Raw genomic sequence first — 21,056 nt, 5'->3', positions numbered from 1 at the left:
ACCTTGCACCACCAAGTCTGCAGATTTCTTATTCTTCAACCCACACAGTAGACCAATCACTATGTTAAACTCAGGTGGACAGCTTTGCAAAAGCAATGGCACATTGTGACTTCCAAATGCACTGCTGCTTTCTTTTTCCTCCAGGTATTTATGAAATAGGGTTTCACTGTCACCCAGAATGGCCTTAAACTTACTATGTAGTTCTTCAAGCTGGTCTCCAACTCAGTGGTCCTTCCTCCTCACCCTCTTGAGTGATGGGTTTACAAGCATGAGCCACCATGTCCAGCTTTCAATAGTCTATCTAAATACTTTACAATTTTTCAATTAAATATCTAACTTCACCTGCTGACCTTCATTACAAATGATACCTCGTATAATTCTGAAGGTGACTTGTAGAGCTAAGAGACGTTTATGAACTGGGAATAGTGGTACAGCCTGTGTTCACAACCCTTTAAAGGCAGATGTGGAAATATTGCCGGGAGTTCAAAGCCAGCAGTCTGCACATAAATGCCAAGCTAGCCAGAACTACACAGTGAGAACCTGCCCCAAAATAAACAATCAATCCTCATCCCCCACTGAAAAAAGAACTAGTCTCTAGTGCTCTTTCCTGACTAGTCAATTCAAGTTTCAGTTCAAGGTCATGCATGGGCTCGCCTGTTCTGGGGTTCTTTCTGGCTCTTGCCTCTCTACACTGCCCCTTTTCTCTACAACTTTTACAGTTCTATTTCATTGCCAACCTCTACTTCTTTCATCTTTTCCATTTTTTAACTCTCAACAAGTCTATTCCTCAATATTCCTACCTGCATCAGACTGACTTAAAAACAAACAAGAACACCATTCAAGTCATGTACAATTACTTTTTATTGTGACCTGGTTGGTAAATGGAGGAGAAGTAGTGACTGTTTGCTTCCTCAGAGTTTTAGAGGCTGCGACAAGAGCTTCATTAAGTTCGAGTACAGCCTGAGGTACATTACCTAGATTTTAAAAAATTTAAAAATAGAGCTCTCTATCACTGCTAAGTTTTTTCAGAAGAGTAATGACAAAAATAACTTAGCACTTCTTATCTGAATGATGTCTGCATTAACTACTGAGGTGTGTCACTGACTATACTGCATGGTCAGAGAAGAGACAGTCAGCAGTTAAGAGCACTTACTGCTTCCCCAGAGGATCCTTTGGTTGAAAGCACCCACATGGCAGCTCACAGACACCTCTAACTCTAGGGACTGTGACACCCTTGTCTGACCTTCATGGTTCCTTCACACACCTGGTGCAGACTGAGGCACGTACACATTAGATAAGCATCATCTTTTTTGGGTGGGTGGGGGTGGGATTTTTGAGATAGTGTTTCTCTGTATAACCTTGGATGTTCTGGACTCTTTGTAGAACAGGCCAACCTAGAACATAAGAGATCCACCTGCCTCTGCCTCCCGGATGCTGGGATTACAGGCATGCCTCACTACTCCTCCCTAAACAAACATCTAAACCTAAAAAAAGGGAAATTAAACCCGGGCGTGGTGGCACACTCCTTTAATCCCAGCACTCAGGAGGCAGAGGTATGTGGATCCATGTGAGTTCAAGGACAGCCTGGTCTACAAAGTGACTCCAGGACAGCCAAACAAACAAACAAAAAATGCATTGGCCTGTTTTTAGTTTAAAATATATAATTAATTTTAACATAAAAATTACACAAAATTACAAAACATGTTTCCTTAAATCTTTATTTTACAAGGGCTTTGTGCGTAAAGCTCCCAGCACTAGAACATCTGTACTGCAAAACAAAAAAGTTCTATTCTTGGTGATATTTTCAGTACATACCACCAAGACATCTACACATAAGGTTTGACAACAGGTTATGCACTAAATAAATCATCTAGTAGATAATTTGCTGTTTGCTAATGTTGTGATAACAGCAATCTAACTTCCTAAAAAGACAAAGCATGAGCCACAAAATGATCAGGTACAGAGAAAGCTGAGGGAAACTGGTAAAATGTAACAGGAGCACTTTACTCTCTATCTTTCAGTAAAAGTGCAGTAACCACACTTTAGTAGTTTAAGAGAGACAGGCGGCTTAGTGGTTGAGAATGCTTGCTGCTGTATTTTGAGGTTCAAAGTTAAAATGCATCTACTTTGAGCAGCTCACAAACTCCTGTAATAATAGATCCTAGGGACCAGACACGCTCTTCTGACCATCACAGGGAACTATGCACATGCGCACACAATATAACCAGGATACACAGAAATACAAATAAGTAATATTTTTTTGAATGGTACATACTAGGTGTGATGGCAAATACCATTAATCTCACCACTAGGCAAGCTGAGGCAGGAGGATGCTGTAAGTTCTGGGCCTACCTAGTCAGCTCTAGACTATCCTGGGATACAGATGAGCCCATCTCAAAAGAAAAACAAACGGGGGTGGGGGAGGTGGAGAGGAGAGTTAAATTTGTAATGATTTGGTTTCCCGACTGTGTAACTTCCACATTTCTGAATACAAACAAATGAAAATGAATATGGTAAACTCACTTATGAGTAGCTACTCTAAGTGGAGAAAAGTGATTCACTTATGAAAACACGATCTCAAACTTAAGGAGCAAAAGTAGCAGGATTTTATTTAGTTAAAAAACAAAAATCCACTTCTAGTTTATGCAACCTAACGCGACCACTTCAGAATATCAAAATGGTAGCCTCAATAACACTAAAATCCCAAACGCTACTGCTGTAAGCTAATTAAGCTTGTACATAACAAGGATTTTATTCTGACCTCGGATACTGTCAGGGATGACGGGACTCCCAAACACTGCCAAAAGTTACTGTCAACAGCCAGGGTACTGAGGAACTTCTCAATGGCCAGACACAAGAAGAGATGCTTGGCGTTGTTAGGCGACAGGAAAGTGAAGACGTCTGGAATGTTTTAGAAAGGGCTAACTGGGCAAACACTGTCTGGGACTTCGGCAGCCGGGGCGGCGGCGGCGGCCGGGGGCCTGCTGGCCGCGGGGCGGGCGAGCTTTCGGCAGGTGGTGGGCACTTGGAGGCCGGAGGAGCCCGGAGCCCCCGACGACCCGTCCGCACCGCTGCCTTCCGCAGGCAGGCGCGCGCCGAAAGGCTCCCGGCGGCGGGCACGCGCGGCGGCCCCTCCCTGACAACTTGTCTGCTGGGGGAAAAAAAAAGAGCTGCAGGTCCCAGGCCCCCGGAACCCGGGGCTCCGCCATCCAGCACAACCGCTCTGCCAACAAGGTCCCGCGAGAACCACGAGATCTCGCGATACAGACCCACTGGCATCTCGCGGGCGTGCTCTGGAGCCAACATGGCGGCCGGCGGGTGGGGGTCGGGGGAGATAATCACTACTGCGGAACTTCCAAAGTGTACTTTCGGCCTCGCACTGGGGAGCCGTGGACAAACGGAAGGAGGGCCGAGCCCTCCCCGCCCTGCTCGCCGCCTCCGAGTCCGCGGCGGGACGACAAGGGCAGGAAGCCAAGCCGTGCCCTCCGCCGGCCGCGGGACGCCACACGGCTCGCCGCTCGACCTCGGCCGGCCTCGCGGCGGGTCACGTGCGCCGTCACGTGGGCCTCCGACGAGCGCGCGCCCGGCGACTCCGTAGGCCTCCCCGCCCCCTCAGCCGCGCACGCACGCGCGCGCTCGGCCCACGTGGGGTCGCCGCCGCCTCAGCCACCCCCCTCCCGGGCGCTCGGTCCGAGGGGCTCCGGCCCCGCGCCTTCCCTCCGCGCTCTCCTCCCGCCCCCCCCCTGCGCCGGCCCCGCCACGCGCCCCGAGATCCCGCTCACCTCTCGCGCGGGGCCGGCCGCAGCGGGCCACTCGGGGAGGCGCCGCCCGCGTGGCCGCCGTCGGGCCCCCGCCGCCGCACTGGCTGGAGCGCCCTTCGCTGCAGGAAGCTCCACAGCGGCGCCGCCGCCGCGCTTCCAGGTGGGTCCCCGCCTCCCGCTCCTCCACTTCCCGCAGCAGCGGCGGCTCCTTCCGGTCCCCTCCTTCCCCGGGTTGAAGACGCCCGGCGCTCGCCGCGCCACCTGCTGGCCGCCGCGGCCCGCGCAGCGCTCCCGCCCCTGCTGGCGAGCGGGAGTGCACACTGCGAGGCGAGGCGTGGCGTGGCGTGCCCTACCTTCCAGGAGCCGCTGCTCTCCCGCTCCCGGGCCCGCACCACGATGCTCTCGGCACAGACGCTCCCGCCCTCCTCTCCAGCGGTTCGCTCGGGGCGCACCTCTCCAGCCTTTGCTCATCTCGCCCCTGCCCCCCCCCCCCCCCCCCCCCCCCCGCCTCCCGGACAGAACAGTTGGAGTTCCAGTTGGACCACATCTTGTCAGAAGTCCCCGTCATGGGGCGGTCCAGCCGTCTCCACTGCCTTTACTCTCGCCACCTTAATTCAAACAGTACTTTACCCATTATTTGTAAGGTTCTCGCCACCAAGAATCTTTAACTTTCCTCCTTGCCCTCTGCCCACCGTTGAGTCCAGCACACAAGTATGGCTCAACCCGTAGTGAAAATAAAAAAGTTAGTGGAGCTGGGCTGTAGTTAAATAGTTCAGCGGGTGCTCCCCCTGCGCAAAGCTCCGAGTTCTATCCATAACACTTGCCCTTCAAATACACTGTATTAGGAATGCAGCAAAGTGATGCCTGCCTTCAGTAAAGGAGCTGAGTGTTTCTTCTGTGTTGATAGCACCATAGACCACCACTCCTGAGCTGTGGAAACGCTGACGTAAACCTCTAGCTAGTAGATTGTGTTCCAAAAATACCAAGTTCACTTGTAGAATCCGTTAACTGGGGCTCTTCACAACTGTGAAGGCTTCAGTGCCTTTGTTTTCTTTAGCTGGAGCAGTTGTTCTGTTTCTCCGAGCAAGTGGATATGTGATTTATTTTCACTTGCTTTCAAGTTATTAAATCATTGAAGTGGTCTTGTCTTAGTTTCCAATTCAACCCAAAATAACACCTGCTCCAAAATAAAGGGTACCAATTATATTGTTATACTAATAATCACATGTGCAATCTTTTTTTGTTTTTTAAAAAGAGGCAGCTCTCGGGGCTGGAGAGATGGCTCAGAGGTTAAGAGCACTGTCTGCTCTTCCAAAGGTCCTGAGTTCAATTCCCAGGAACCACATGGTGACTCACAGCCATCTATAATGTGATCTAATGCCCTCTTCTGGTGTGCAGGTATGCAGGCAGAGCACTGTAGACATAATCAACATATTTTTTAAAAAGAGGCCGCTCTCCATTGCCTTAGTTCTCTGAGTAGCTGGGTCTATAAGGCCTCACCACAGCACATTCCTCTGTGTATTATTGAACTCGGTGTTGGACATGGCAGTAGGCAAAGATATGAAAATAACAGTTTCCCTACCAAATTCTGTCCATAATAACCTTATGTGCCGGGCAGTATGCTATTTGCCTAGGCTAGCTACTCTTGAGGATGGTCAAAACTTATCTGTTGCTGGGAGCATTGTCCACAGCCAGTCACCAGTTGTCAGCACCCCTGCCCCCAAAACACACACACACATACGTCATCATAGAGTGTCATCTGTTTCCAAGAGAACTGACCATTTAATGATAAGGTTCCTGTCATTTATCCTACCTTGCATCCTTCCTGAAGGAGCATCCATTTGCAAATCTGGATGGACTAGACAAGGCATTCCATACAGACTTAAGTCAGCCTGTGTTCTCTTCCATGTGAGTGATACCAAGAGCATCCCCCTGTAAGTCCTGGGCTGATACGTAAACATCCACTGCCAGAGAAACCCAAAGCGAGACCTTGCTAACATTTGTTGGCAAAACAGGTATTACGAGATTTGTGGCTTGTTTTCATTGATACAGGGGTTTCTACAGTCCAGGCTGATCTACAACTCACTCACTATATACAGCCTGGAACTCGTCATTCCTGCCTCTGCCTCAGTGTTGCCATTATAGGCACGACACTCAGCTGGCCCTGAAAGCACTGATTGTTGTTGGCTTGCTGTTGCTTGGGGACAGTCTTGTTTCACAGCCCACTCTGCCTCCTCTCACACTCCTCCAGTATGAGCCTGCCGGGCTCAGGTGCCAACAACTATGCTACCCATCCCAAAACGGTGTTATAAACTATACTATGACAGAGAACTTATTAGCTACACATTTTCAAATAAGATATAATGAAAGGCATTAGTATTAACAAACCTTATGCTTTTTGCTTTTCAAGTCTATCAAATAAATTCAACATCCAATTTAGAGATTTTAGAATTATTTTTATTGAATGAGTTTAACAACATTGCAAAGCCACCATGAATGCTGTTCCACACCTTCAGTGTCACCTGCATGTTTGTACTTGGAATATAGTTAAGCTTTTGACATCACAGACTCAAGCAAACAGCAGTGCATACTCTATTATTCAAAAGACTTTATGCATTTCATTTAAAAAATCATTTTGCAAGTGGTTTCAGCTTTATCAACAATCTGATTTGACACATTCTATACTTCATGCTCTCAAAATAAAAAGTGGCCTAAAACTAAGGTTTTTAGTTACTAACATTAATGAATACCATTTAGGTCTATAGAACTAAAGTTTTAACATTTTACATTATAAGCGGCAATAATTTACTGATATCTGGTAACAAATTCCACTCAAACTAAATACATCCTGTTACATTCAAAAAAGACATTTTGTAAATTTTAATATGCAATTTTATATCCTGCAGTGCAAAAAAAGTAACACCCTAATGTTTCCTGAGCTTTAGGAAATTAACAAATGTTCTGACCACTACTTTCAATTTAAATAGGCTCCTTATTGTGCAAAGCCATGTCAAAAGTATACAATTAAATTAAGTTTTTGAGAACAGAAAAGATTAGCCAGGTACGATGGCCTAGAGTAATGAAAAGGTTTCAAAGTCGAAGTATTTACAGAGCTACAAAAGGTCTACCAGATCTGCCTGACACAGGTCAGAGAGCTCAACTGTCCCCTCTCTTTCAAAACAGCATACTGAAAGATACTAGGTTAAGTTACTCAATATTAAATATACCAACTTATATTACACATTTTAACATACCCTTCCATAATGCCCAGTACAAAGGGATACATGTGATAAAAGAAGAAAATCAAGAAAATAAACATGCTTTAAGGAATGCTTTGAATGCGTGTGCGTCAAGTGAGGCGTCCTCACTGGAGCTCTGCACCCTCAGAACTACAAAGAGCGGGTCTCTACTTCAATCTTTTCCTCTGTTTGCAGTGGGTCAGGGTCAACATGGACCACGGGAGGTCGGAGGATGACTTCAGGCCCTCCACCGTATATAGACTGCAGGAAATTCCATGTTTCTTCTGAAATCTGACCAGAGTCTGCTCCTAAAATTGCGTGCATGCAGAAAGAATATGCTTACAATCAACCCTTATATTGCACAGCTCTTACAGTAAACCCAGCAGTGTACACCCTGTAGGGATGATCTGCCCTTTGTTCTACTGTAAGCCTGGACATTTCTGAACTAGTTAATTTTTAAAAATTACATATTGGCTGGTTATTATTTTTCAGTGAGAAATGATTAACAGGAAAGTTTTACTATTAACTAAAGCACGACGGTGCACGCCTATAACCCAGCACTTGCGAGGATGACAAAGTAGAGCCCCTCAGCTGCAGCTAGGGCCAGCCTGGCGCACGTGCCACCTCGTCTCAGAGACAGACTGTGTGTTTAGCAACAAGCATACCTTGCTTGAGCATCACGCTTCCACATTTAGTGACTGCAATCTTAGTGTTGTCAATGGGACCTGGAGGATCTAAGTCAAAAGGATACAACAATTATAAAATGCACACTTCCAAAGAAATGTAACAGAACGACATAATTTTATTCCTGAAGTAGTTGAGAACTATAAATATAATCAAGTTATTTTTTTAACCAAATGCCATTGATTCCTAGTATCTCCTTAGCTTTGGAGGTTTCATTTGACCCAAAACAACCAAAGAAGGTGAGCATGTGCTCAGCACCCAAGTCTAACAGAAACAATTTAACTGCTCACTTGAGAATTGCAGATCAATATATCATTTAATGCTACAAAAGAACATCCTCTTTATAAGTTAAAAGAAAAATCAGTTCCAAATTTGATATTTAAACCAAAATCACTTATAAAATGAAATATTAACATACATCTTCTTTTAGGGGAAAAAGCCTTTTTCCTTTGAACATGAAAGTACAGTACTTGTCCATTCTCAAAAGCTCCCAACAGGCACGAAGAAGAAAAATTACTAAAATCTTACAGAAAAAATATGGTTTCAATATCTGTGTGGTCTTTGTTTTCCCACAATACTTTGTTTAAATAAAATAGTTGAGGAGAAGATTAATAAAAACAAAGTATAATACCATATATATTTGAAAATATAGTTAAGTCCACCATTTTGTATGCTGACTTGAAAATTTTTTTAAAAGGAATTCAAACAATACATGCTTTCTTTGCAATCAAATCAACACATCAAGAACACCTTATTTTTAATATTATGATTAATAGCAATAGAAGTATTAAAATAGGTTCTCACTATATAGTTCTGGGTGGCCTGAAACTGCCTATGTAGAAAAGGCTGGCCTTGAATTTACAGAGATCTGCTTGCCTCTGCCTCTCCAGTGCTAGCACTAAAGGCATGTACCATCAAGCCTCCCATTCAAATTACTACACATAATTATTTTTAAAAGGCCACATTATATTAGATAAACTATAATTTACCCACCATCCCGTTGTATAGAATTTTATTGACTAACTGATTGATTGATTGATTGATTGATCTTTTTGAGACAATGTCTCTATTATGCTATGTAGACCAGGCTAGCCTTGAACTCACAGAAATCCACCTGCCTCTAAAGTTTTTCAGCATTAAGATTTAATTTATTTTAATTTATGTATGGGATGTGTATGTCAGTACCAGTGGAGACTGGAGAGTATCTGGTTCCCCTGGAGCTAGAGTTGCAGTTGTTTGTGCTGGTTGCCTGGTGTGTGTGCTGAAAATTGAACTCAGGTCCCCAGAAAAACAAGTGCTCTTAACTGCTAAAACATCTCTCTAGTCCCTGTTATTAAAACTAAAGGCAAATTGTGTTCAGTTTTTTTAGTCTTTTCATGAATAATATAAGTTTAAAGCAATAAAACTATAAACTAAAATTTGAGTTTCATTAAGGACTGGGTCTTTTCTTGTGTACTAGTATACTCTCCAATATTCATAAAATTAATAAACAAAAAAAAATTGGCTTAGAAACGATCAGCGAACCACTTACCTCCATCCTTGCCCTTTACAAAGCTCTCCCACTCTCTAAACCACTGCATACTGATACAATAAAAAGTAGCCGGAGAGTCCTCCTCTTGAAATGCTCGGTTGAGCTAGAGAGGAAAAAGTCAGTCACCTAGTGCCTGGGACTTCAGCTTTCTCCTTCAGCATCTAGCGAGATCATGCACACATGAGGTATACACACATGCACTCACACACATGAGGTATACACACATACAGTCACACACACGAAGCCCCACTAAGACTGATGCACTAGCTTATCTTAGTTCCAAGATACATAGTAGTATCTATCAATAAATGATCTTAGGGTATGTCTCAAAATAGAACAAGCATATACCAAAGAGAAGCATAAAATAAAACATTAAAAAGAAGATGGTTGAGGCAAAGTATTCAATAAATATTTCATAGGTTTATTAAAAATCTTCTAGCACAGCCAACTTAAAAAAAAAAAAAGTAGGCCAGATGTGGTGGTACACATATTTAATCCAGTACTCGGGAGGCAGAGGCAGGCAGATCTCTGAGTTCAAGGACAGCCTGGTCTACAATGTGAGTTCAGGACAGCCAGGGCTATTACACAGAGAAACCTTGTCTCAGAAAACAAAACAAAAACATCAAATGGTTAGCACTATTATGAAAAAGGGGTGCAAGTAACTGGGCCTCAAAAGAATAAAGGGTATTTGGAATTTGTCTACTTATAGTAGCATTTCTTGTTTGGCAACAAAATGCCCATAATGTATACTAGATAAAGACAGACAGCCAAATTCAGAGTCAGGCGAGCTGCTTGGCTGGCACCGAGTGCCGTCGCCCACAACCATCTAAGTGGCCCTGTTTCTTTAAGTGTAGTCAGTACCTTGTAGCCTTAGGAGAGGGAAGTCAAGATGGAGTTGGCGAGACAGTGGGAAGGGTGGTATGATGTAAAATTGTATTCATGAATGAAGTTACAAAAACAAACTGGTCACCCTCAAGGGTAGTCACACTCTCCCCATCTGCTTTCTGTGGCTAGAGAAGCACTCTTGGCTGAGCTATATTGTCTCTGCCAAAGGGTTTTGTTTTTTTTTTTAAGACAGTCTGATGTGAGTTTGACTGTTGAAGGAAGACCCCCAAGTGCTAGGGTGACACACAGGTAGACTGAGCCCAGGGCTTTGTGCATGCCTTAGCACTGTACTGCCTGAGCTATTTACCTAGCGCTGAAGGGTCTCAGTACTGCCTCAGACGTACCCCACAATCTGACTTCATCTAGTTCCTTTCTCCCAAATGTGATCACAGTGACCATTAGTTATTCCCAGAAGCCACTCCTGATTCTTGGGCTTCTGCAACAACCCCCCCCCCCCACACACACACACACTTTACAACTATTGGTGTGACTGTGCTCCCACACATGCTACAAGTCTTTTTTTTTTTTTTTTTTTTTTTTTTGCTACAAGTTTTTTAACACCCTCGCAGACCTATCCTGACTCCGTAACTCCTCACACTACTCTCTAACCCTTGCTCAACAGTTTGCTTGCTAAGGCTTTGCTAAGGGAGGGGCTGAGGCAGTATATCATGTAGCCCAAGTGGCCTCAACCTCACACACTCGTGCTTCTCCTCCCAAACGCTAGGTTGTGCCGCCGTGACCAGCTGCTCCCGACCCTTTGATATTTACTGAATGTAAGCACTTTGGAGGCCCCTCTTCCTGGGACACAGGAGCCGTAAACAGGTCTGAGGAATTCTGTGTCTGTGTGTGATGGCTCTAAAGAAATCAAGAGCTGCCGTAGTGATATATAATCCCAGCACTTTGGGGGGTAAATGCAGGAAGATCAAAAGTTCAAGACCATGGCAAATCCATAGAAACAGAAAAGCACCCACAGGGAGCAGGGTGGGTCATGGCTGTGCAGGCAGGACCCTCATGTCCAGTGCAGCTCTCACCTGTCTTCACTAACCGCTGCCAGACCGACATCTTTATCTTACATCATCTACAGTGTGAAAACATTACTTATTTTACCCGAATAAAAATTTCCAATTCAGTCTTTCTTCGTTTTTCAATCTTTTCTGCCTCGATTTGGCAAGTGTGGCAAATGTACAGATGGTTAACAGCAGGCCCTCCTCCATACCTAAGCATGGAGTTAGAACAAAAGTCACAACGTCAAGGCCCATTTTCAATCAGTTTAAATTCCCAGTTACAAATCAATCCTGGGGTTGGCAAGATGGCTCTGTGGGTCTTAAAATAAGTTCTAAATTTGGATCTCAAGTTGGAATCCCTCAAGCTGTCCTCTAACCTCACCCACACTCCACAGCACAAATGCACACCTACACTTCATAGTTTTTAAAAAATAATAAAACAAACAGAGAATAAATCCTATAGGGGAAAAGAGTCATATAAGAACTCAGTTCTATGTTTACCAGGGCGCACAGCATTGTCAGTGTGTTCTCTAGGCTGCTCTATCTGTGTTTCAACTTTCCCTTAGAGCTGTAACTCTCTTCTGCTATTAGAAATGATGACAAAGTGAAAAGGGTTCAAAAATTAGTACAAAATAGTCTGTTATACAAGCAAAGTCCCAATCAAATTTCAATCAAATGAAAACGTGCATGTTCAGGTAAACACTTAGGGAGTGCAATTTTAATATTTACAGTGCTTAACAGGGAAATAACATTGTAAAATGATTTAAAATTTGGGAGTAAGAACATCCAATTTTAGTATTATACAACTATGTAAACTTTCAGTATTGAGGAGCTGTAACATCCTTTAAATAAGTTATGAACAGCTAAATACCTCAGTGTTTCTTACAGATAATTATAAAAATTCACATTGCTTGGAGTAATGGCTTCACACCCACACTGTAGGATGAATAAATTAAAGAAAAAAGAATATGTTTCATGGGCATCGGGTAACACACTGATTATTTTATGCATAAACCAACACTTCTGTAGCTACTTTCAGTTTGTTGGACTGTACTGTTGGCTTTCAGAACACACCTGCTATAGAGGTTATCCCAGATGTTCTGAGGCAGCATCAAAACCAAGTCTTCAACATAGCTAGCCTTCCGTGGAGGAATACCTAAAAGACATAATGTAACAGGTCTACTTAATTTTTCAGATTTCTTTATATAACTTTCAGGTAACTTTTAGAGTGCTAAAATTTAAACCAAGAGCTTGCTTACGTTAAGCAAGCAGCCTCCCACACATAAAGTCATTTTTAATGGCAAATGGCCAATCCTTTGTCTTTCTCTTCTTTGTTTTGTTTTTGAGACATGGTCTTACTCTGTAGCTCAGGCTGGCCTCCAACCCAGCAATTCTCCTACCTTAGACTCTCAAATACTGGGATTACAGGAGTGGACCATCATGCTGGCTTATAATCGCTATTCTTAAATCCTTAAGGAAAGGTAAGGCAGAAAGAAGCATTTTTGGTTACTGCTTCTTACACATGAGCAGACATGAAGTGTATATTCAGGGCTGTTTGTTTGGTAGTACTAGGGTTTGAATCTAGGACCATGTGGCAAACCAACCATGCAGTCAATCACAAAATGGTCCTGAACTCTCAGGAGTATCTACCTTTAGGTTTCTATATACGACACAGGCTATTCCCAATAATTAATTCATAGCAAGTCTGCAAACACAAAGGTCAAAGTGCCCACACAGACTTCTTACTTATTACTACAGGGACAGACAATAATAGCCCATCAATCACAGAGGCACAAATCAACTTTAACAAATCCCGATATGCTTCCATACTTTTAAAAAGATAGCTATTTGTGAGAGACCGGTAAGAACTACAGATAGAGGTGTTGACTAAACACCGCACAGGAACGGCCCTCCCGGGAAAATACACAGAAGCGCACTCAACCATGAGCCATCCATATGTGTGACTAGGGCGTGACACTAAAGCTTTTCCAGCACTGAAGCGGGCTTCGGTATTCTTGGGCCCTAGCACTGAATTTCACAATGGGCCAGTTTCGGAAACCATAAGGAGTCAAGTGCACTCCGACCCAGGTGGGGATGGGCAATAAGCAGAGGAAATTCTTGGCTCTTGACTAATTTGCAAATTATTTAGCAGCCACTTCCTAGCACTGCTTTATGTACCAGCGCTCCTTACCTCCATGTATACAGAGGAAGTCATTGTTTGAAATAGGGCCAGGCTCAGCAAAGGTCTTAAATTTATTCAGCCACGGCCGGGATATGTAGAACTGCAGGAGGCTGGGCTCCGTTATGTTGAGCAGGTTTGATACCCGGCGCCTCTCCTTCTGTGCCTCTTCACTGCTCTTCCTGTTGAGGACAATGATTCGTTCAATTTAATGTACATGTCACTACATTAAACAAACAACACGACTCTCCATCACTACACTTAACATGCACACGATTACTATGGGTCTTATCAGCCCTAATGAGTTTCAAGAGAGACTGTTTGTTCCACAGCTCAATACATTACACATCACCGTGGGCGTCATGCTGAATCTTAAGTGTGGTACCCATGTAACCCTGCGCAACACAGGCGTTCAGGGTCAGTCAGGTCAGGTTGCTAAGCTGCACTCTCGGTTCCTCTTTCAGTATCTAGCGTTTTCTTTTCTAAGATACTGCAAGGTATCAAGGGTTTCTACAGTAACACATTCTTTACTATTGGATATTTTAGGGAAGAAATTTGGTAATTAATTCCAATTCTATCCACTTTTTTTTTTATAATCAAAACTAATCCTGGGCCAGTGAGAAGCTCAGCAGGAAAGGGTGCTTGCTACCTAATCAGAGGACCTGAATTCAATTCCCAGGACCCACGTGGTGGAGGGAAAGACCCAACTCCCAGAAGTTGTTCTTTGAACAAAGGCACTTTGATGCCTGCAGGCAGGCACATACATGCAAACACATAAATGAATTTGAAATAAAGAAACTAGGGGCTGGAGAGATGGCTCAGCGGTTAGGAATACTTGCTGTTCTTGTGGAGGATCCAGGTAGATTCCCAGAACCCGCATGGTGGCTCACAACCATAACGCCAGTTCCAGGGGCTCTGATACCCTCTTCTGACTTCTGGCACCAGGTACAAATGTGGCAAACAGACATACATGCAAAATACCTATACACGGGAGACTTTTAAAACAAGTACTCCCCCCCCCACCCCCCTCCCCGCCCGGGACAGGGTTTCTCTATGTTATCTTGGCTGTCCTGCCTCCCGAGTGCTGGGATTAAAGGCGTGCACCACCACGCCCAGCTAAAAATAAGTACTTAAGAATAATCTATAAGAAAATATATCCCTTTGCCTGTCTATAAACTTTTAATTTTCTGTAAACAGCTGTATTACTCATGAGAGTACAGCATTTCTAATCTTCACTCATAAACCCGCAGGTCTCAAAAACAATCCCTATGGAGAGGGTCAGTGTTCACATTGTCATGGCAGTCCCCCTCACCTGTAAAAAAGGACGTAGGCCTCAGCATTCTGCACAGTGGACTCTGAAACTTCAGTGACACTCTGGTCATCAAACTCATACCACAGGTTATTTAAGTTGTTGCGGCAATAGGCGATGTAGTGTCCACCTGTATTGCAGGAAAAGAGCCTGTTACGGTGCTGTGAGTGAGACCTACACAGCAGCCGAAACTCATCCACAACAGTGTCTGCACCCGCAGCACCACCACAGGAAAGAAAGCACAAGATGTGTAATGTTTTGTTTTTGTTTTGAGATAAGACCTCACTAGTATAGCCCTGGTTGGTCCTGAGCTGACAATCCTCCCACCTCAGCTTCTCAAGAGCTGAGAGTGTATGTCCCACCACACCCACTTTAGACCCTGCAGCCCTGAGAAGCCTTGTATAACACCAACCTTGTTAAAGTTTGCCCTTGTAACTCATAATTTCTATATTTCCAAATAGTCTAGAGGAAAATATTTAGTGCCTTAGAATTTAACATCTGAAATGCTGCCTCTAACACTTAATAATTGTACAGATTTATGGGCTAGAAAATCCTAATCCATTTATACACTGTTATACATCTAGGGCAATTAACGTCTATACTGTTGTAGAGCTGGGGAGGCTCTGTCTGACAGTCTCAGCTACCCAGGCTCCCTGAACTTGGTAGGCATCCAGTGTTTGCCAGCAAGATCAAATTGGATAGCTAATCTGTATTCCTGGTACCTGTTTTAACTAGCATTTTTTTTTTGGTTTTGGATTCATAATCCTCCTGCCTCAAGCACCTGACAGGCATGTGCCGCCACACCCAGCTATTTTCCTAAATGTTTGTTTATTATTATGTTGTGTTGTCTGTCATTTTTCTAATAAGCAGTAAAATCTGTCTTTAAGTTTTTCTCCTCTTGGTCAAGTGAGGCTTACTTAAGCAATCGACTTGGATGCCTGTTTTTAATTAAAGACAAGTGTGGAGCCCTTGCACTTACTGCTTGCAGTCCCGTGATGGCAAATGACTGACAGGAGGTCATACGTCACAATCTGAGCTGGGCTATCCTTTGCAAGAAATGGCTGAAGGTCCAGGCCTTCCAGGGGGAAGGAGACATGAGTGCTAATTTTGGTGGAAAACATCAGTTCGTGTCGAAATCTTTTAAGGTGGATACACAAAATCTAAAAGAAGTGTAATTCAACATCCAAATTAATCATTAGAAAAGATTCCAAGTTTCATTCTGTAAACAAGAAAATGAAGCATTCAATCAAATAAAATTATAGTAATTTTAAAATAGTGTATTTCAGGTTTTGAGTTTGTTTTTTGTTTTTTTTGGTATTTTTCCTTTTTATGAGACAAGGTTTCACTATGTAGACCTGGCTAGTCTGAAACTCAGACATTTGTACAGCCACCACGCCAGGCTCAGTTTATGCTCTCAATAAAGAGTCTATGAAGTACTTATGTTATTTAAGTAGAAATATTAAATATCAACCTGAATTCTAACCTGAGTCCAGATTTAAAAAAAAAAAAAAAAAAAAGTGGCAGAGTGAGCATGGCTTTTCCAAAGCTCAGTGCACTGGCTTTCAGGTTGTAAACTTCAGACCTTGCAAGACAATGATATGTTCAACAGCACACTGTTGCAGTATTCATAATATTCAACCCAGCGTCCAAAAGTGAACGCTGAAGCTACGCATAAGAAGTCCACACTTCAGCCAAGAGCTGACTACACCATGTGACGTTAACGGATTACCAGATTTTATAAAGAGTGACAATGAAATCATACCTCAGGAAACTTCTGTACTTTACAAAACTTTACTCCATTCCTCAACCTAAGGATAAAAAAGAAAAACTAATAAATCTACAAGACACTTAAATTTAAATGGATCACAAAAACTTTGAGAAGATGTAAAGAAATCATTATCAAAGCAACAGTATTCCTGAGTTATGTTACAAAACTCAGCCACTGATCTTAGTTTTGCACTATGCAATTTGACTTAAAGTCTAGACAACGGCACACTTATTTAATGCTATTTGTTTGTGTGTTTGTTTGTTTGTTTTGCTTTGCTTTTCAAGACAGGATTCTCTGTGTAGTCCTGGATGTCTTGGAACTCACTCCCCAGACTAGGCTGGCTTTGAACTCTTAGAGATCTGCCCACCTCTGCCTCCTGACGGCAGGGAGTCATACATTACATACCCCTGCAATACAATAGCCCTCATAAAAAATAGCATACCAAGATATCATTAACGAAAAGTTAAGTCACTAAGTCCTGTGGAAGAGTAGAAGGATAGAAAGACCCAGAGGGGACAGGAGCCCCACATGAAGACCAGCAGGGCCAGGAGGGGACAGGAGCCCCACATGAAGACCAGGAGGGCCAGTGGGGACTGCTATACCAAACAAGGACCATGCAGGGAGGGAACACAGCCGCCCACTCAGATATAGCTGATAGGCAGCTCAGTCTCCACAGGGGCCCCCCTAGTAAGGGGAGCAGGGGCTGTCCCTGCCATGGACCCTACTGCCTGTTCTTTGATCACTTCCCCTTGGCAGGGTACCTTCCCAGGCCACAGAGGAAGAAGATGCAGGCAGTCCTGATGAGACTTGGTAGCCTGGGGTCAGTTGGTAGGGAAGAAGAGCTCCCCCTCACTGAGGAATAGAGGACAGAGGGTGGAACTGGGAGGAGATGAGGGAGCTACAATTGGGATGTCAAGTAAATAAATTTTTACAATGAATTTAAATTTTTAAAAAAGTGAAGTCACTGTACAATGCTTTGATTAAAGAAAAAATAGGGACTGGCTACGTGGTACAGTGCCCGTCTACCTTAGGGTCCATCCCCAGCTACATGGTACAGTGCCTGCCTACCTTAGGGTCCATCCCCAGCTATGTGGTACAGTGCCTGCCTACCTTAGGGTCCATCCCCAGCTACGTGGTACAGTGCCTGCCTACCTTAGGGTCCATCCCCAGCTACGTGGTACAGTGCCTGCCTACCTTAGGGTCCATTCCCAGCTATGTAGTACAGTGCCTGCCTACCTTAGGGTCCATCCCCAGCTACGTGGTACAGTGCCCGCCTACCTTAGGGTCTATCACCAGCTACGTGGTACAGTGCCCGCCTACCTTAGGGTCCATCCCCAGCTACGTGGTACAGTGCCCGCCTACCTTAGGGTCCATCCCCAGCACTACAGAGATGAAGCACGGTAGCACATGCCTACTGTCTCAGTACTCAGGAGGTGGAAGCAGGAAAAGGTCATCCTCACTATATCACAATTCAAGGTCACCCCAGGACACATGAGATCTAGCTTTTAAAAATTAGCACTAGGATTAAAGGTCCATTTGACCACACCCAGCCAAAAAAGAGGTTTTAAAAGTCTACAAGACAGAAAAGGAGCTGGGAGTAGATATAAACAAAATGAAGCTTGGCCATTCTGTTCTGCACTCGTAACAGCAGAGACTGTGAACATGGGGCAACCTCTCTGAACATCCCACACATCTGCACCTGTCACTTCCTGAATGCCACTGGTTTCCATGGCAATCCAAAAGAGTCACTTCATGTCATAGTAGAGTCAGTGCAAACTGACACTGTTCGTTCCTCAGAATCTACACATTTATTAACATCTTGCATCAAGACATTAAACATTTACTTTAAACATGTTTTACAAATTAACCAATCTCGTTATTATTGGAGGAAGGCTTCCTGGCCTAGATTTTTCCAGACATAGCATCAAGTATGCCCCCAACACAAGACCTTGTCTCAAGCATAAATTGGAATTGTCAATAAAAAACATTTATCAATAAAAAACATCAACTTATCCATAAAAAACATCAAGGAACACTACATGTGCCCAGTTAAGATAAACAAGAAAAACACAAAATATGAAAATGAAAGCACTGTCAGTGTTACTTACTTTTTGCATTTTTCACAACTGTACATATTGTCACCTGCAAATAGAACAGATCTAGTCATTCAGCTTGTTACCAGAAAATTCTTCTGCAATTCCCAGATGTGCCCAGTGCTGACGTCACAGCACAGGGACAGTGAGCAGCTCACACTCCCATCCTTTCAGTCTGATGGACTAACTCACAAGGAGGTGTTATTTAACCACGGAGCGGAATTGCTACATCCCATCATGTGCCCAAGCATGATGCTGGCGCACATGAGATGTGTAGGACCGACTCCCGTGAAGGAGCAAACGTGAGCTCAAGATACACCCTAACATACATTAACTTCTTTGAGCTCTCCCTTTTCTGAATCACAGAACTTCAAAATGTGTCATTTTGTATTATTGAAATCTATATAAATTTCTTCAAAACATGATTTTTCTAATCGTATTTCAACTGCCATGGAAGGTGCCTCCACCGTGCAAATACAAGGAAGTACTATTTAGGCTGTCCAAAAATTCACCCTTAGATTCACCTTCAAAAGCCAGTCATAAATATGGTCACATTTCTTACCTTTAAGTTCATCTCTGGCGAAGAAGGCAGCAAGACAGTCTTGCAAGGTTACTACTGGACCCCAGAACCAGCTAGGGACACAGGAGACAACAAACCTGAAACATCATTGACAGAAGAGACAGGAAGTACTCTGCTAGTAGAGCAGAAGCAGCCGGGCCAACAACCAGAGAAAGCAAAGCGAGTGGACACGCACCTCTTGACGTACTCCATGAAGAAGGCTATCCACCCCTGCGGCGCGTAGGCTTCACCACACGACCCTGCTTTGACTATCGTTGGGTGACTGGAGGAGTGCAGCTTAGCCAGGTCTTCCTTGCCGGGGATTGGCAAGGACAGATCCTGAAAGGTCTCGAGGGTCACAGATACCTGCAAGTGGTCGGTTTTCACAGGATAAAAGAATCCAGTACAGTAATTTACAAGATTAGATTTCTTCTGAAGATGAAAGCAAATTATTATAATAAGCACATATATAAAACAAGCAAGCTGCTTTTAGAATACCACAAGTAGAAAAGAGCCAGGTGTGCTTCGTACCAGGTGCTATTGCAAATGCCATCCTCCCTGAGGCCGCTAGTATCCTATGGCTCATGGGTGTTACAGTGAGAAGAAGACCAATCAACCCAGCCACCGGCAGGGACATCACCATTCACACTCTGTGGGGACTGGCGGGGACGGGTCTGTTACATGCTCTGTCATCCAAGCTGTCCTCAAACTCCGGGGCTGAAGCCATTCCCTCCCCCTTAGCCTCCTAGTATTTAAACTGCAGACAGAATACCGTATAAGTAATAAATCTTTAAAAATAAAAGAATCACACTGCATGACAGTCACATGCCGTCTGTCTTAACTGCAGTGTTATCCATATACTACAGGTAAAAACATTTCTGGGTAACGTGCTGCCTATGTGAAAATGACCCTACTGAATGCCTTATGTTGACTTAACACTATAATACAGTAATTGAAGCTTATTCTCTATTGTTTGAGACAGTAACTCACACTGATTAACTATATTCATTACTGCGCTAAAGTGAAAAATAAAATTCTGAAGGACTGGGTGTTAGTCAAACCCTCACGATAGTTTGAGACAAGGTTTTGTGTAGTTTTTCCTTGTTTTTGTTTATGAATTTGGCATTATTATTGCAGCACCTCTGTTACTTACAAGCTACCTGCAAAGCCAAGTGTAAGAAATACACTCACTGCCCTTTGCTTGTGCACACAACAGTTTCTGGGCCAACCTAATTGCATCAGCCTTGGGACAATAAATAAGCACTGTTAACAATTCTTGTTGCCTAGCAACTTCTCACCTTTATATGTAACCAAAAGAGACAAAGGACCCATGAGCCTTTACAAAGGATGTGTGTTGTACTTTTTACTCTACATCTAAAAATCAATGTATAGTAGATATAAACACAAGAAATGTATGCAGCGTCTGCAATAGCAACAAGCACTTTAGTTCGACAAACCTTTCCAGGTTTTTAAAAATCCTTTTTGACAGAAATTTTGTGTGTCTTGGTCCCTCATACTCACCCTGTCACACGTCAGACACTGCACTGAACTAATGATTGTCCCATCAAATATGTCAGAAATGACACTTCTGTATTTCTTATGTTGCTTTTTTCTCTTTGGAGATACAGACTGAGCTAGGATTGAAAGATAGAACATTAGAAAGAATCAAATTAGTTCCTTGAATATTTTTCTCTAAATTTTTTTTTAATTGTTTGGAGATGTTGCTTTTGAGACAGGGTCTCATGTGGTTCAGCCAGGCCTCAAGTCCACGATGAAAGCAACACTGCCTGTGAAGTCCTGGTCCTCTCACCTCCCTGTGAAACCAGATTAAAAGAGTGCTACTGTGCCTAGAGTCTTTTCCTTTTTAGATTTATTTATTTATTTATATGTATATGACTGTGTCTGTTGCATGTGCATGTGGTATCCATGGAAGCCAGAAGAGGTGCTGGATTCCCTGGAGCTGGAGTGGGAAACAGGTGAGAGCCACTCAGTGCACTGTGGGGCACTGAGCTCGGCACAAAATCTACCACCCGCCTTGTTAGTC

At 43.6% G+C, this 21,056-nt stretch overlaps 2 protein-coding genes across 2 annotated transcripts in view; both read right to left on the bottom strand.

Annotated features, from left to right (window-relative positions):
* The window catches only part of Zzz3 (zinc finger ZZ-type containing 3), a 61,268-nt gene extending 58,287 nt beyond the window's left edge, over positions 1-2,981 (bottom strand). The window contains exon 1 of the mRNA XM_051165937.1: positions 2,762-2,981. The gene's annotated coding sequence lies outside the window, so the exon portion shown is untranslated. The remainder of the gene's footprint in view (positions 1-2,761) is intronic.
* Positions 2,982-6,863: 3,882 nt separating this feature from the next.
* The window catches only part of Usp33 (ubiquitin specific peptidase 33), a 30,638-nt gene continuing 16,445 nt past the window's right edge, over positions 6,864-21,056 (bottom strand). Inside the window, exons 12-24 of the mRNA XM_051166038.1 lie at positions 20,534-20,646; positions 19,209-19,378; positions 19,016-19,086; positions 18,469-18,502; positions 16,355-16,400; positions 15,572-15,752; positions 14,596-14,722; positions 13,296-13,465; positions 12,179-12,260; positions 11,208-11,316; positions 9,216-9,318; positions 7,666-7,734; positions 6,864-7,308 (exon numbers count right to left, since the gene is read on the bottom strand). Of these exons, the coding sequence (XP_051021995.1) occupies positions 7,151-7,308; positions 7,666-7,734; positions 9,216-9,318; positions 11,208-11,316; positions 12,179-12,260; positions 13,296-13,465; positions 14,596-14,722; positions 15,572-15,752; positions 16,355-16,400; positions 18,469-18,502; positions 19,016-19,086; positions 19,209-19,378; positions 20,534-20,646 (1,433 nt within the window). The 3' untranslated portion in view covers positions 6,864-7,150. The remainder of the gene's footprint in view (positions 7,309-7,665; positions 7,735-9,215; positions 9,319-11,207; positions 11,317-12,178; positions 12,261-13,295; positions 13,466-14,595; positions 14,723-15,571; positions 15,753-16,354; positions 16,401-18,468; positions 18,503-19,015; positions 19,087-19,208; positions 19,379-20,533; positions 20,647-21,056) is intronic.

Source organism: Acomys russatus, chromosome 23, assembly GCF_903995435.1.
Source record: "Acomys russatus chromosome 23, mAcoRus1.1, whole genome shotgun sequence".
In the NCBI taxonomy this organism is placed as follows: domain Eukaryota; kingdom Metazoa; phylum Chordata; class Mammalia; order Rodentia; family Muridae; genus Acomys; species Acomys russatus.
The sequence above is the reverse complement of the archived record's forward strand: the minus strand, read 5'-3'. Positions and strand labels throughout refer to the sequence as shown.